Below are 17,326 nucleotides of genomic sequence, written 5' to 3' on the forward strand. Positions count from 1 at the left end.
AACTGTACTTCCTGTGTGACCTTTCAGTGATGCTGTTCTTCACTCATTTTTCTGTCACTTCAGTCCCTGCAGGTTTCACTCTTCAACTGTGAAGGTAAATGTTTTGTGAATGTTGTGTAAATCAAAAGAAATAAAGGCTTTGAGTTGTATTCTACAGTATGCAATCTTAAACAAATAAAATAAAAAATGACAAGAATTTGATTTTATACTGGATATTTATAGCAGAATATATTTTATAGAACAGTTAGTGTTCATACATACAGCTACATCTTGTCATGATTACATTACATATTTTATCCTATAAATAATAATCATAAAAACAAATTGGTTGAGTGTTACATACAATTAAAACATTAGTCTGTCTTACTTGCCCTGATAAGAGCGAAGACTTAATTATTTACATTTGTGAGGACCTTTGGAAAATTTGAACATTTGAAAGTGGTTTAAAAGCATAATTGATTCATCTCTTTCACCTTCTGCTCAAGCAGAACTTGAACTCCAGTCAAAAGTCTACTTTGAGAACACATTAAGTATAATTTAAATAATTAACTAAAATAATTAGTGGCATAAAAAAAATGAAACCCAGAGTTTAAAGAATACAAGGATGAGCTGTTTATCTCAATCTGACCAAGTGCTATGCTTCGCAATTACAGTTATATTTACTATTCTACAATCTACATTAAGCATGTAAGCAGAAGATCGAAGAGGGTTTAAAGTTCTAACTAGTTCCTGTACCATACATGTGGAATTAAACTGCAGCAATTTAAAAAAGTATCTCATTTCTTTATATTAGTAACATTCCTTTCAATATTCAAGAAAGATACTGGACACTGATATTGGCTTTAATCGGTCAGTAAGGCAGCAAGTGTGATGAGCTTCTTTTCTGGGAAGTGGGAGCCAACATGACATTTCCTACCTGAATAGCCTTTGCTGCTGGAACCAGATGTCTGATGACTGAGATAAATGGTGTGGGGATTTTATAAGCTGGTACAATGTCCCCTGGTACCTGGGGCCATAGGCTACTTGAGGCGATTTATACATCTTAATTATTATTTGTTATATGTCTTGACTCTAAATGTAAATTATAGTGAGAACCTCCTGTGGCATTTGCTGTTTGGGGTGAATTGGCGTTGTAAAGGTTTATAGTCAAGCCTAGTTCATATCTTTTCCCTCTGTAAAATATGATGTGCATTGTTGTTAGTTTACTTCTTTAGTTCTTCAAGGATTTCTTCAAAATAATTCTGGTATGTAGGTCTTTACGATGTCAGTCCCTCGGCAGTGAATAATAGATGTACAAGAACACCACATGTTTAAGCAAATGGGCAACAAGCTTTGAAGTGGTGTTTTTGTGTAGTTTCCATAATGCAGTGGGAGTTCCCCCCTCCCCTCTCTTTTCCCTTTGGTCTCTGTATTCCCTCACCTATTAACATAATTATTATTCTGTGAATCTATAATCTGCATAAATAGGACTCAGAACATCATCAATGTTTTGGCCTTTTGCTATCCTTGTCATTAGTTAAATATTTTAATACCTTTTTCTAAATTCTATATCTGATGCATGATTATGTCCTTTTTTAAATGAAAGGACTCTTAAGGACTTAACATGTATACAGATACAGTGATATTTATATATTTTGTTTATGAAGAACAACTAATTTATTATAAACTCCACAGTTTTATTCATGTTCAGTATTCTGCAATATTATATTCACATTGTATTCAGTTCATATCGGTGCATAACATTTTGGATTAAAGATGAAGCAAGTTGTACATGTTAATTATGTTTCAAGGTTATATGTTTTGGGTGTATATATGTTAAGTTGTAAAATGCAGCATAGTTAATTTGAAACCGTGTTTGTGCTAACATAAATGATTTGTTGTGTTATTTATTTTCCCCAGATGTAGAGGGTGGAGATATGCACTATTGCTTTAGATTTATTCCCCTTTGCAATGTAAATTAGGAAAGCTTTTTGTTTTCTCTTCTTATGCCAGGAGTTTTAAACCGCAAATAGTTTGCTCTGAGAAAATGATAATCATTGTTGGATTTGCTCCATTAATACCTTTTTGATTTTTAAAGCATAATTCTAATGCTAAGTGTGCACAATTTTCTGGATTCATACCCTCCGAATATCTGAAAGACTTTAAAGTAACATATTGGTTTTGATTTCTCATGAAAAACATTTAATATTATGATCAACCCCATAAAGTACAAAAGTGCACAGACTTAGAGGCAGAGGGTATGGAAAAAGATAACCAAACAGTGGAAACAAAATATGTTTTTAATCGCACACATATTTTGTTCCACCATATGGTAGGCAATGTTTAATTGCTTGGTGAGTGATATATTTTTATTGAAGGTTCATAGGACTACATATGTGAAGTGGATACTGTTGAGTAAGGCCTTTGATTAATTTGTTAAAGCAAAACATCCTTAGCATTGTGTGTGACTGAATTGAATTCGGTCATCTTTAATGAACATCAAAGGGCTTTTTATAAACATTTTGAAGAAAGAGTGCATTTATGTGTATACATTTTTAACTAGACTGAAGTAGTCTAACTCAGTTCTACTTACACTCCAACATCCTTTAGTATTTTAATTCCATGTGTTTTTAAAAGCATAGCTAAATGTTCTGGAATAGTAAGGTATGTAAGAAATTTCACTTCTTCAAACTACTTTTAATTATGTTCAAAATGATCCTCTTTTACAATGTTTCAATTTCCATTCACTGTATAGACTTACCTACTGATATAGACCAGGTTGTTTATTTTGATGTTTAGATTTTCACTACTACTACCTTTCTCTTCAAACTAAAGATAATATCCTATTATTTTGTATCTGGTCTTAGTTCTTTGTTGTTTGCTACCAGCTGCTGTGCATCTGACAATTTCTTTCTCCATTTTGAGTCATAATCACTGTTGCAAGGGGGATTGCCTGTTGTTATCGTGGAAAAGGAGATCCCCTGTTACTTGAGAAAGGTTGTTTCCCCAATGGTTTATCACGGGTTACCTTCAATTAGATGGATAAATGACACTGAGATTTAAAGTGAGATAAATAACCATGTTGAGTAGAAAGTTGGCAAACAATTTTTACAGATTGTTAAATAACATATGTAGATTAAAACCACATCTACATTCAACTCAACTCAACTCAACTCAATCATTAATTCCTTTGTTAGTTTTTCAGGCTGTTGTGGTCTCACTAGATCAGGAACTTAATACCATGGATATAATGTCAAAGTAGTTAGATAAAACAAGACTGAAGTAACAATGCTATAGAGTGCACTGAAGATTTGTCCAAACCTAAGGTATTGCTACAGTTGGGCTGAAGAGGTGCTATTCTTATGTTTTTTAACAGGTATGGACACCCACATACACAAGAACAAGTCAGTACATGATAAAATTGTATTTTTTCTTGGCCTTCTTGTTTTCCTTGTTCATTTACTTGATGACTCGGGTTTCAATTTTCATTCACTGCCTCTGATCTAAAGATAAACACCTGTTCCAGTGGTTCTTTACACATTTTGCAAACTTGGCAAGGGCAATTTGAGAAACTGTGAAATCTGCTTTTGTTTGACACCGTAGGCCGGGAGTTTGCCAAGACATCCAAAGGATATTGGTTTGCTGCTGCCAGAGATATTGGTAGGATCAGAAATGAAAATCAATATCCTGGAGTGTTGGCCAGTGTGCTGCAGATTTCCAAACAGGTTTTAAACCCGGCTCCTGAATATGCTAAGATTATTATCCTACAACACTATGGACTTTCAGTGTCTTGTGGACCACCGTGGTTAACAAAACATAAAATCTGATTCTTTAAATTAATGAGTATTACAAATGCAGAGGTCCAAGATAATACATTTTCTGTACAAGTAATCTCTTAAATCTTGCTGACATTTTTAATATTGTCCAAGTATTTTCCTTAACTGTTGCCTTTGGAAGGGAAAACAATAACTTAATGTGTGTGTATTGCACATACAGTCCTCAATGCAAGTCAAAAATAATGGGAATTAAGAGGAGAACACACACACAAATACACACATGTTAAATGCATTGCACATATAATCCTCAGTGCAAGTGAACACGTAGATAATGGGAATGAAGAGGAGAACCCAGGCAGAGAAAACACTGCAGGCCTGAGCTTTAAATTGCTTCTCCCGCTTTTCCCACAAACAAACTGTCTCTCCTTTAGCATTTGTCTCAATTTCTGTGGCTGTCTTCAGCACTACTGTCCCTGAGAAACTACTTAAGGAATGCAGAAAACATAAAACTGCAAATACGGTTTTCGTTCAGGGATTCACACTTGTGCAAATCTACTTTCCTCGGGAATTAAAGTTGCTGTTGGTTTGATTAACAGCTATTCTGGAACTGCTGTTTAAAGTTGTCACATGGTTTCCCATTAAGCACATGTGAAATCTGTCTTTATAGAAAGTACAATGCCCTCCCCCCCCCCCATCCTTGTCTCAGAGTAGTCTTCTATTGTCCAGAATTCTTGTAGTTGGGGGAAAAAAGTGATTAGAAAGGTGTTTCTTTGACTTGTATGATCAAATTACTGAAAATGTATATGCCAGGGAGCCAGATGTACACAGGGTAACCTCATAATCCCATTTCACAGCTTTTCCAAACACTGCAGAGCTCGATAAATATGAACCCGATTATATTGGCAGGATAACTCCATTAATAGGATTCAGATCTGCCTTATTGACAAGGCTGTGCTGTTAATATGACCTAGTATATTAAATTGACAGGAAAACTCGGCTGATAGAATCCATCTGCAGTCTAATTGACAGGGAAGCCCTTTCAATAGTTTCTTAATGTGCTTTTTATTGACAGTGTAGCTCATGCTAAGTGCATATCTTTAGTAAATGATGTAAATATGTTGGATGCAGGCCTATTGTTTGGCCAAAATAGTTTTTTGCGGACTCATGATTGTCTGAATGGCAGACTGTGCTGTGCATCACAGGAGGGGCCTCAAACCAGATCACAGGCACTGCATATGTCGGGTATTTACAAGGAAATAACTATATACGAGTTGGATGCATCACACAATTGTTTTAAATTCACCAGTACAACATCTCCATCTCCTAATGCATACCAAATATATTCTCTACACTGTTCGGAATAGATATGGTAATTAGGCTTTTATTTTTTATACTCGTTTTGTTGCTTTTTATAATGTTCCTAATAAGGCTCTGTTATGAGATACATGCATCATGCAGGCTCCTAGAAAATTGGTATTAGAAAACAGATGCCTCAAAAGTTGAAATGGAGTGAAGGCAATTAGATTCTTCCTTCTAGTATCGTTCACCTTTCCTTTTGTGTGAAACAAAGCTGGTGTGTATATTTTGTTGGTTCATCTCTGTATTTGTTTTGTATTCTGGGACTGTCTGTGTTTATTGTTTTCTTATTTATAGATTTTATTATTATTTAACATGATCAGTTTTCATCTGACTCAACAGTAATTTGAAGATACCACAGATATGAATCGTCATTTGATGTGTCTAGAGGTATTCATATTAACTCAATGTAACGAGGGGGGGGGATTAAATTGTAACTAGTGTATTATATTACAGCATAACAGCTACACATTAAGTGTGAAAAACGATACTTTGTTATTATTCTGCTGGACAAGCTAATAATAATATTTGTGGATGATAATGTATTGATAATTGCTTTCTGTTATTGTAAAATATAGTTTGCAAGAAATTAAATTCCATATTATTTCCATTTCCATTCTAATTATCTTTTTCAGTTTTTTTCCCCTTGCTATTTTCTGGTGTGAAAAATGCAAAGGGAGTAAACAAAACCTTTCCAATAGTAATGGGTAGACAAATACTTCAAATTTAATCTCTCCCTTAACAACATGTTTCCCTGTGGTATGTTTTTTTCCTCCTTTTTTCTTTTACTCAATAGTGCTCTTGGGATCATATATACGACATTATTTTGCAGACCGCTGTGTTATAATCCTGGACCTCTTTCGATGTTTTAAAGTTGATGATTCTAACATTTTATGGCATAATCCTTACAAAATAGGTTGCTATTAGATCCACACAGAGCATAAGTATTCTCATACATATGTAATGTAGTAGTGGAGGGAACTTGTTCTTTCTTGTCTCAGTTCTCCTCTCACTCTGCAGATACATGGCCAAAGTGACATGCAGTTATACTTTTACCTTTGAAAGATGTATTCCAATGGAAATATGAGTTTAAATGAATTCTAAATGTAACACATGCAGTTTTTATCATTTGCTTATTTATTGGGCAGTAACCACAAGACCTCTAAAGTGGTTTTATGTCATGGATTGGCAAACTTCAACTGACATCAACCACACCGTTAATAGGTCTTGTGTTTAGCACAAAAAAGTGAGTCTTTTCAGAACTACTGATTTAATCAAGTTTCTTCCCTCAGTAAAAATATAATTGAAAGCACAGGAGAATGTGTGTGATTAAAGGAGTGAAGAAGAATTCTGATAGTGCTACCATTTTGGTCCAAAACTAATGGGATTACTTATTTGAGTAAAGGCTCTCTGCTTTCCTCATTACTTTATTATGTAGTGTATACAGAGTGTCCCTGTAATTTACCTTTAACTGCATGCAGAACAGTCACACATATTGTGACATTATGCAATGCATTAACATTTCATAGCAGTGCTGGGGAAAAAACTATTGTCAAGAAGCTGTTTAATGATTAAGGAAATGTGCTTGCTATATTCCTTTTGCTTAGATGACAACATAAGTAAGGTTAAACATCTCACTCCCCTGGTTTTTAGAATTTGTTAGATCCAAGGTTGTCAAACAGAATGTAAAGATTGAATATCTCTTGTGATATTTTGTACTGTATGAAAAATTAAAATAATTCAGAAAATCCATTAATATCCCATAGACGTATCAAGTGTTTTTTATTTTTATTTTAGGAACATTGAAAGGGATTCTGTTGCATTGTCTAGATTGTGAGTACGTTACAATAAAGTAAAACATAAAATAGTCTATTTCTGTTTGCCTCATAACTATGCAGGTTTCTTTTAATTTTCATATCTGAAGAAAATAAGAAGGGTGTTTACAATGCCACTCCTAACTCAACTAAAAATGTACCCCTTAATAAGTAACATTATTGATGTATTTGCTTATTTATTTATGTTTTCAATATATTAAGATCATATTCTTCATTAAATATGGGCAGTGTTTACTATATGATATCTCATTGTTACGTTTAAATATTCATATTGATATGGAATCAATCAGGCATATGTTTGTTTTTGTAGTTTTTTCTCAGTTTAGACTGATTTAGGGCTGGATTAAATCAAAACTTTGACCCACCTGCTAATAGCAAACTACAAGCCTGTACATCATAGTGGTTACATTTCTGATTAGAAGAAAGTGTCATCTTACTAAAAATGAAGCTGCAACTGAGTACAGTTCTGTAGTTTTCTATTAGCGGGTGGGTCAAAGTTTTGATTTAATCCGGCTCTTAGAGGTGATAATTGCACCACCCTTTCCAAAATGATGTTCGTCGTGATGTTGAGAAATGATAAGTTGTGGGGAAGAAACAGTCCTGCTTTAGTAGTCTATACAGCAGGCTCTGTCATGTACAAGAAATTGGAATTGTTGGGGGAAGCTGATATTGCAGTCTTCCAGCCTTTGTTTGATCTATAGCTGGTGTATATCTAGCAAAGTCAACCGTTTTCATCTTTCTTGAAAAATGCATGCATTCGAGAGCTGCAATATTACTTACTTAATATCACTGGTGCTGCTTTAACCATTTCTTTCAAGTATAACAGTGCAACATTGGTATTTTCTATGAGTTTTTCCTTTTCTGTAAAGGGACTAGAGATTTTAAGTGCAAAAACAGAAACCTAGAATCTTATCCATAGTGTAGATGACATGAATCTACCTTTTTTCCCCTTACACCTTATCGTATATGCGACAAAGTTTATGGTGGAGGCGTCTGTGCCCAATGGGAGCCAACAAGTTTATCACTACAGTGGACATGACATCATATTTTCCTCATATCGTCTGCATACAATTAGGTCATATATCACCTAACCCTAACCTCTCATGTCATCATTAATTAAGCAATACGAATGGTATTAAGTGTCTGATTGAAGATGGGGGATTGCCCTTTTTCAAGAGGGTCTGTTGTTTACATTAGCAGGTAATTTGAAGCCTGGAATTACGGAATTGTTTGGAATGTATAATTATCATGCCCCGTGTTTTGTTAAGTAATTAAAATGTACAAATCTGAAGATTAAAGAGAACTTTTGCATTATTAATCATTTTTCCACCAGGAAATCTTGTTGCACGGCAGGAGATATTTCTGTGTAACACAATACGTAAATTTTCTCCTTTCTCCTTCACAGACAGACAATTTTCCCGCAGAGCCCAATTACATGGGCAGCAGGCAGCAGTTTGTTCAAAGGTAAGGGCTATTAAATAACTTGCTCAGCCATCGCATTTACATTCCTGTCAGAATTATTCCTTCAGACCATATTACTCAAATTAGAGTCAGTAAAGGAGACACTCTGGTTCTTTTTTTTATTTTTAGCAGCTCCACATTCAAGGACCCTGAACGTGCAAGCCTTAGAGACAGTGGGCATGGGGACAGTGACCAGGCTGATAGTGACCAAGACACCAACAAAGGCTCCTGCTGCGACATGTCTGCTAAAGAGGCCCTGAAGATGAAATCAACTTCAGTTAAGCCCCAACCTCTTGAGCAGGGTGAGTTAAAGTTAAAGCTTTGGCAACTTGAAGACAAAGGCAGCTGTTTCTTTCTCTCCTCTGCCTCTCTCTCCCTCTCCCTCTCTCTTTTTGAACGCAAGCCACGGTAACAGTTTATCAAACTAGACAAGCCCATTATGATTTTATAAGCCAAACCACTTTAGCCCTTCCATTTAGACCGAGCTGGGGACCTGTACTTAGCATGATTCCTTAAAATTTTAATAATGGAACATGGAAAATGACTTATCATACACTTGGTAATGTAACATCTTCAGATTGATTAAAAATGAATAATTATTTTAACTGCTGTTGAAAAATTACATATGACATTTGTAGAACAATAACTCTCTCGATATGAATTTCATTTCCCCCCAGTTCTACGGTAGAGAAAACTTGCAACATGTGCTGTATCATCTCATAGTTGTCTTTATAATTTATCTCTTCATAAATTCATTTTTTTTTTTTATTGTCATTTTCCATGGTTGCGGTTTATACCACATTCTGTTCGAAACAATTTAAAAAGGTTATTGGTAAGCTTTTCATAAATGCCAAAAAGGGTTAAATCAGGGGCTCCTACATTCTTGTTTTTCTTTTGTCTGTAGGTTAAATCCACTTGTTGTACCAAAATACTGGTGAACCTTTAGTACAACGGAAAGACTGTTAGGAATATAGCCCAGTATCTTTGGCTGTCAGTGTGTTATAACATCTCCATTAGGTTTTAGCTCGAATAAATGCACAGCCAAGAAAAATTGTGCAATTAAAGTGGCCCATATGTTTCATATTTACGAAATGGACTGATTTAATCGTGCATGGGCATGACAAGAATATAGCTTGAAATTACTGGATTTATTGGCATGTCACCACAATGGACAACAAGATCAAGGATAACTTGTCTGACAACATAGATAATGTTAGAGCAGAATGTAATGAAACAATGCAGTAAATTGTTTAGTTATAATGAGCTCAGCTGTTACAGGGGTTGTGTACATGAATGTGAGGCTATTCAAAGAGAACTATAGAAAATATCTGTGCATCCCTTTGCAACAGAAACTTGATTAATTATGTACCTTTTTCCTCTGAATATCAATACCCATGCAATAAGTGAATTAACTGGTTACAGCTGGCTTGTATTCCGTCTTTCCAGCAATGTTCTGTTTGAGAGCTTTTGTCCTGCTGGCAGCTGTACACTGTCACTCGAGAAATGCAGGCTCCCTTTTAAAAGGACAGTAGTAAGGACTGCTATGCCTTTAGCATTTGTTAATATCTCTTGTTGTGATACTCTTCTGACATGACATCCAAGCAGGCCTATTCTTGGACCTGGGATTTAGGAGATTGAATAGATTAGCAAGACATTTAAGCAAGTGACTCGATAAGGGGGGGGGTCACTCTCCCAAATATGGAATCTAAAACAACTGGGTGAATCTGAAAACTGTGCTCATGTTTTATTAATAAAGTTTTGTAGTCTGTGATACATTAAGCTTTAAGTTGTTGCACATAACGTATGTTTCTATCTTTAAAAATATATTGTATATATACTTCAGTCTAATTTGGTGTAATTAGAGTTGTTTATCTTGTTGCAGAGGTTGCACTTTATGGAAAATATCCTCATCAGCATAAACTACTCTAGTGGACATTTTCTCAGTCCTTTGGAACAAACTTATTTTTTCTTAATAAACTATAAGGTGTTTTGACTCATGCATTGAATGACGAGGATGTAATTGACTTTTTGTTGTTGGTTTGTGGTGGATTTGTATTCTGCTGAACTGAAATATTCCACATTTGTGACATATTTGGTTTGTGTTTTATACTAACATTAAAATTGCAGTAGAACGGGACAATATAAAAATCGATTGATCATCTATTGATTCCAACAAAAACACCAGTTGATGAGGAAACAGCTGCAAACAGGAAGGAATTTTTTCACTGTTTGGCAACACCCATTCATATGGTTAAAATGCTTGAGGTTTTTATTTCCTGGAATTAAATTATGCAATGCACATACTATATAAGCAGTGAAATTATTTTGTAAACACCTTTTTCATCGGTAAACTCCTCTGAGAGAGTGCATTCTATTAACAGGCCTGTACATGTTTTAAAACGTTTTTTATTAAAAGTGTTTCAAGATTTCAAAACAGAAATATATGGGTGATGTTACAAAAAAATAAGAATGTCCATCTTCATAGGAAAGACATATCCACAAGTATACACTATTGCTATATATTCAGCCTACAATAGTGATTTCAACATCAGCCATTCTTCATTTGATATAAAACTTTTTTGATTAAGTACACACATTCAAGGGCACATGCCAAAGGCAATAACATGTAATAAATACATAGAAGAGTTTAACCAAAGAATACAGCCTCTTGTTCCAGAATCTTGATTTTGGCTCATCTGCTGACCTTCCTTTGCAATCTAATAGAAAACCTTTCTCCAATTATTTTGTCCAACAAGTCAAAAAGTAGGGGCATATAACTGCAAATATTAACCATACACTGAAAAGTAGAGTACCATTTTGTTTGATCCCAGCCATGTTGTGGTCAGTGTAGTTCCCAGAAAACATTAGAGTTTTTAAAACTTAATTGGATTTCAAATAATTTGGAGGGAAATTGTTCTGGAATTCACAGTCATTTACAGTCGTTTTTTTGTTTAACTTTACCCATACTTTTATTAGACGGGTTTCACTACATTAAAGCCATTTAAAATTGATTAATTAAGCCTGCCAAATTAGAAGCTGTATATTAATTAAGCAGAAATATATTAGAAGCTTTATATTAATTGGTGATTAATTGATGCTAGGATTTGCCTCAAGCACAAACTAATCCTGAAATGCATTCATCAGCAACTGCACGCTTGAGTTGATTTTCCCCTATCATACAATGCCTGAGAGAGAGCAATACAATATTGCTTTGTGGGAAGGAAAAAAAAAAAAAAGTTGAGAGGAAAGGCATTTGATACTGTGTGAATGTTCAGGTTGACCTCACGCAATTGGCTTTAATTTGTCCATGTTAATGTCTAAAAGAGAACGGTTTCCAAACCCATTGCTTATTATCGATGCACAATGTTTCCTAACATTCTGAAGTATGCTTTCAGAAATAAATAATGATTTATAATGATATTCCTACACAATGGATGTTAAACCATTAGTTTAATTAGCATTTACTGATGGTATGTTATTTAAACACAGAAATGCATTAAAAAAAAGTACATGCTATTTTCATATGTTTAGCTTTTTTGCATGTATGCTTTCAGAGCAGAGAACAAGTGTTTGCTTTACTTCTTATTGCAACATGTTGGCATACCTTTACCATTTAAATGCATAATCCAATAATCTACCATTAAATATTAATTGGTCCTGATCCCAACAATACAATTGAATAGAAACTCTATCCCCTCCCCCCTTTATCTGACCGGAAAAGTTAGATCCTGCAAGCAAGTCAAGAAATGCATGAAGTGCTTGGTAACAAGTCCGTCAGTACAGTTTCTGGTCTTTATCTGTGAACAGTAATACCTTGAGATAGCGTTGCGTTCCCGGAAAACTTAACGGAGGCGAGAATCGCGCCTTTCACGGATCATTTTCACAATGCAAACAATGGAAATGTTACTCAGACACCATATTTTGTACACCTCTATTACACCTAAGGTAAAAAAAAAATCAGTCAATACATTATTTATACAGTTACAGGATCATATTCAGTGAGTATTTATTCAATTAACATTAACATTAACATTAACACTTCAAATGTTCAATTGAGATGAAGGACAATCTTAATTTATATGGACTATCACTGCAACCTGGAGCTTATTGTCAAGGCTCTTTAATACAAATTCAAGCAGAAGCCAGAGACGACAATGTTGCTCTCAAAAAGGCTAAACTCAGAGTGGACAAGTGCCCCAGCTTCCTCCCCAGGAAACTAAGCTCTGCATGACTAATTTTGCGTTGTCTTGTCTACACAACATGGGTAGCGAGAGACCGAACGTATGGTGACTCTTCAGAAATATCTTGTACACTCTGGGATGCTCTCAAACAATCTTCATTTTTCTGAGTTGTAAATTTCACGCAAGACAATAAGAGAAATACATTTTAATTTTGATTTGAGTTTCAAATTGATTTAATTTAAATTCTTGGCCATGCACTTTGTGTCTTGCATTTGTGACTTCTTGCTGCTCTAGACTGTCCTTTTGTTTCTATGTTGTGTAATTGTATTAATCATACATTTTAGGAGTTGAAATATGTTCAAACTTATTTAATCAACTTACCTCGTAGCTTTAATTCTTCAAATGTATTAATGCACTTTAAATTAAACTAAATGAGAAGAAGGTTGTCCTAGTAAGCATATTTCTCATTTAATTTTAGATTTATTACAAGGCTTTAGTAAAATAATCTCTTGCCAGCTCCCTGTGCTCTGCAGTAGATTTCTGTAAACATTGAAAACAAACGTGTGGTCGCGTATATACGAGAATGACAGACATTTCAAAATGTATTCTCCTTCTTTGATGTCCATTTATAAAATCATGTAACTCGAATCTGCATATGCCAAGGTATTACTGTATACTATTTGATACTGTTATTTTGTATTATTCTATATCAAGATGTACATGGTGTCACATCATATTTGATTCTCTTTTGCAATTTCTGAGAAAATGTTTTTAGTCCTGCAGTATTATTTGAATGTAGCTATATATTTACATGTACACCTTCATTTGACCTTGAATTATTTTCTTATCTTTAATATTCAGATGATGGCTGCTTAAGTCTGAAGTAGCTTTAAGGATAGACTATATCATAGTTTATCATTTCCATATAATACCAGATTCCTATAAAGAGATGCCCTTGAACTAGTTTGCATACTTAAAGATTATGGGGCCATTACCTATGAGGCTTTATTTGAAATGCAGGTATAAAGCATTAACATTTCCGAGATCTCTGCCTAAAAATGATCAGTGAATCATGAGATGGAATTAATTAGAAGTGCATTTCCAAAGGAGAAATGTGTTGGGTAAAGTCAGATCAGATGCCCTTTTAATGCATGTTACTATAGTAACCAATTTTGTTTGATCCTGTACTTTAATTAAACTTTGTGGCTCTGAAAAAGGCATATTATTTAATGCATATTAAAGTCTGATGATTCATAAATATTTTGCATGCTAGAAATTCATTTTTTACACAAATAGAAAGCAACACAAATATAGAAGTAAACAACATGCTAAATTCTACAACAATGCAACAGCAACAACAAATACATGAGCATGTTTCTGTTGAGCTGCACATTATCTTTGGTATATCAAATTGTATGCTAGCTTTTCATATTGACAAAGGGATAGACCAAATCAAAACTATGACAACCTGTGTGTAGAAATGCATTGTATGCACTTGTTACATTATATACATGTGATTGAGTCAGAATATTTTCTTTCTGCTTAGTGCCTATTGTCATTAAGAATAAAGTCTGTGAGTCAAATAATTACTTTATTTATTAATCTTAAACATTAGTTGTGTTAATAAACTGGAAATTATACATCATTCTAGGGTAGAATGTGTAAAGTGCTGGACTGTGTTTATTATTGTCTTTTAATTGGAATAGTAGGTACTAAATGATGCAAAACAGACACTAAATTCACCGTACAACTGAAATTAATTTTGAACTGTTTTTCACAATACAATTCTTGTGTGTATTTGCAGTTGTTCTAGGGCACGGTAAACATTTGTATAAACACCACCATAATCTTAGTTTTGTAATAAATCATAACTTGACAGGGGAAAAAATACAGAAGAACTGTCATGGAATATAATTGACAGTAAGATATATGAAGAAATCAAGTGGAAAAGTTCACCAAGGCAGTCATTTCAGCCCTTTATCCCTCTGAGACATCTGGTACTGTAGTGTGGCTTTTCTTCGGGTTCATAATTTGGTCATATTTTGCTGCAGTATTTTTGCTGTATTGGAAACGTAATCAGATGTATTACAATAACATGATATCGATTTACAGTCAACAGAAATAAAAATAAATGTAATATGGAGAAATTGAAGGATCAACAAATGTTTTGCTTTGAACAATAAATTACTTGCCATGAATGTAACAAATCATCAGTTGGAATTACTCAGCATTTTAAACAAATTTCATGATAAATGAAATCTATTGACAAATGCATTTCTGTGGTTAAAAGTAATTGAAAAATAATAAGCTTTATCTTGGTATAGCCTTGCTCTGAATTGGATCAGTGTTATAAGTAGGCTTGACTCTGCAAGTATCATTTATAAAAATGCCAAGTGAAATGCACTAGTTACAGATTTATAGCTAGTATTCTCAGGCAGGTTATGACCACAAAGTGGAATTTCATGAAAAAGGCAAAAGACTGAATTAGAAAAGAGCATTAATCTGCCAGCAAATAATCTAGACATAATTATGAACAGACTATTTTAAGAGACATTATTAAATATTGCTCTGATATCAGTAGAAATCTCAATTTTTCAATTTAAGTTACTCTTGGGGGGGTTAAAAAAGGCTAGCCACCCACACCCTCTCTTTGGTGGTAAAAGTATTGTATGAGTAATTAAGGGATCATAGACATGCTTTATGACCCTTCACCACTGCAATTAAAGCCACCGATTGCCATGTTAATATAAAACTGATATTAAAAAACAAAAAATTGCTGAGGGAGGTGGCTGATTTACTTTGAATGGAAAAAAAGAGTCCTTATTGATGTTGATAGGAGTCAGTTGATACCAACAGCTATTTATAACTTTTAAATTAAGCTTTCTGAAGAGCATCCTGTAAATTTGAAATGTGGCAGTATTTGGACATTTTTTCCACATTATTTTCACACCATTTTGTCAGTGTTTTTAAATAGAAGATATTACCACACTGAATTCACAGAACCGTAAACTTTTTTTTTTCCTCCTTCTCCCCAGCGCACCAGCTTTTTCTAAAATAAGCAGCTTTTATTTGTGTTTGATGTTCATTACTAAGCATCTGTCTGAGAAATCTTTCTGAAGTCTGCTTTCATAAATACATTTTACTCACGGTACTTTTCAAAGCATGTGCATTTTCACAAATATATATATATATATATATATGTATATATATATATATGCGCATCGCTTTTGTGTAACTTACTTCATTGTAAACCAATACATTACAGTTCTCTACAGCCATATTCATTACCTTGACAGTATTTATTATTGTTCACAATTTCCATTTAATATTTTGAAATAAAGATATGTCAATGAAAATGGTGCATGATAGATTTTGTTTAGTGTTGCAATCGAATGTGAAACCAAAGTCAGTAGTCAATCAATCAATAGTATCTTATTTTTGTAAAGGTTATATGAACCATAGAGTTTGTGAATTGTATCTGGGAGCATTTTTTTATTATGTTTTGGAATTCTAGTTTTGTAAGCTTCTGTATAAAAAATATGTAACAAGTGTTACTTATATTTGTGATTTTTAGCTTCAGACTATGAAAAACAAGTGTTGTTCCATTAGTAGGGAGGACTGAGTCACTTCAGCTCTTATGCACATTTCAGTTGGCAGGCTGTGAATCCGTGCATGATCTCCTGGGTTCACATTCATATTTCTGAACTCAGAGGTGCTTGATCTGTACTAGATGCTGCCGGCCTCAAAAACACCATACAATGTTTACCTGTGTAAAGAGTAGAATTCTGTCAAGCAGTTTGATTCCTGAAAGTGCTGCTCTCGACATCAGAAGGTCAAATGCATAAGCTTTAATGGTCTATTGAACAACACAAGACTTACCACTCAAATTCTAATTAAAGGTTTGGGAGATGTGCATTTTGTTTTTTTGTTTTTTTCGTGACTTGGGACCTCCACTGCAGCATAATAATGCACTTCAGTTAAGCATTATGGATTTAGTTTAGTAGCTTTGAATGGTTTCAGGTAAAGCTGCCGTCTTTGGATTTGTCTGCCTTTTACAGGAGGTTTAAAGGATTAAGAAGTATTTTATATAATTCATGAACTTTCTGCAGTCCCATTGTTACATTGATCCCAGGTGTAGCATATTGAATCGTTTTCTTTCAATCAAAGTGTACACGGTTCTGTATGTAAAAAGAAAAAGAATCCTAACCAGAAGATTTGACATTGTTTGACTGATTTTCATAATGCTAATGCTGGTTCTTTTGCAAAGTAAAAAAATATATTTAGTATGAAGCTGTACCATTATTTTGTCAGCTGAAAGCATGAATACAAAACAGTTTTTTGTATTGCAATTACAAATGTTTGGGATTATTCCAAAGGTATTGCAGCTAAATTTATTAAGTATCGTTCAGTAAAGTAACTGGTGACTCAATGTAATATTCAGTTGTTTCAAATGGCTATCACCCTTGTGCTTGGAATGATTAAATATCCCAATAAAATTGTACTTAGCAATGTGATGAAGGAGTTTTTAACACATTACAGCATCATTGTAGTGATGTGATCTATTGTAATGATTATTTCTCTCCTATTATAATGGGATTTAATCATTTGTTAAGCGTAAATCTAATTTAAGGCATTTTTTCCACACTTGTATGCAGCAGATAATATATTAAGACAACATATTAGTCAGATTTTCATTAGGTTTAATCTTGCTGAAACCATGTAGCTGTGTATTGGGCTT

The 17,326-nt window shown here is 34.0% G+C and overlaps 1 protein-coding gene across 2 annotated transcripts in view; it reads left to right on the plus strand.

The window, feature by feature from the left end:
* pcdh17 (protocadherin 17) overlaps nucleotides 1-17,326 on the plus strand; it is a 53,814-nt gene that overhangs the window by 13,636 nt on the left and 22,852 nt on the right. The window contains exons 3-4 of one of the 2 annotated variants that reach the window (XM_066706673.1): nucleotides 8,352-8,410; nucleotides 8,537-8,709. In XM_066706673.1, coding sequence (XP_066562770.1) covers nucleotides 8,352-8,410; nucleotides 8,537-8,709 — 232 coding nt within the window. The remainder of the gene's footprint in view (nucleotides 1-8,351; nucleotides 8,411-8,536; nucleotides 8,710-17,326) is intronic. The other variant, XM_066706674.1, reaches the window with a different exon arrangement.

This window comes from Amia ocellicauda, chromosome 6 (genome assembly GCF_036373705.1).
Source record: "Amia ocellicauda isolate fAmiCal2 chromosome 6, fAmiCal2.hap1, whole genome shotgun sequence".
Lineage (NCBI taxonomy): Eukaryota > Metazoa > Chordata > Actinopteri > Amiiformes > Amiidae > Amia > Amia ocellicauda.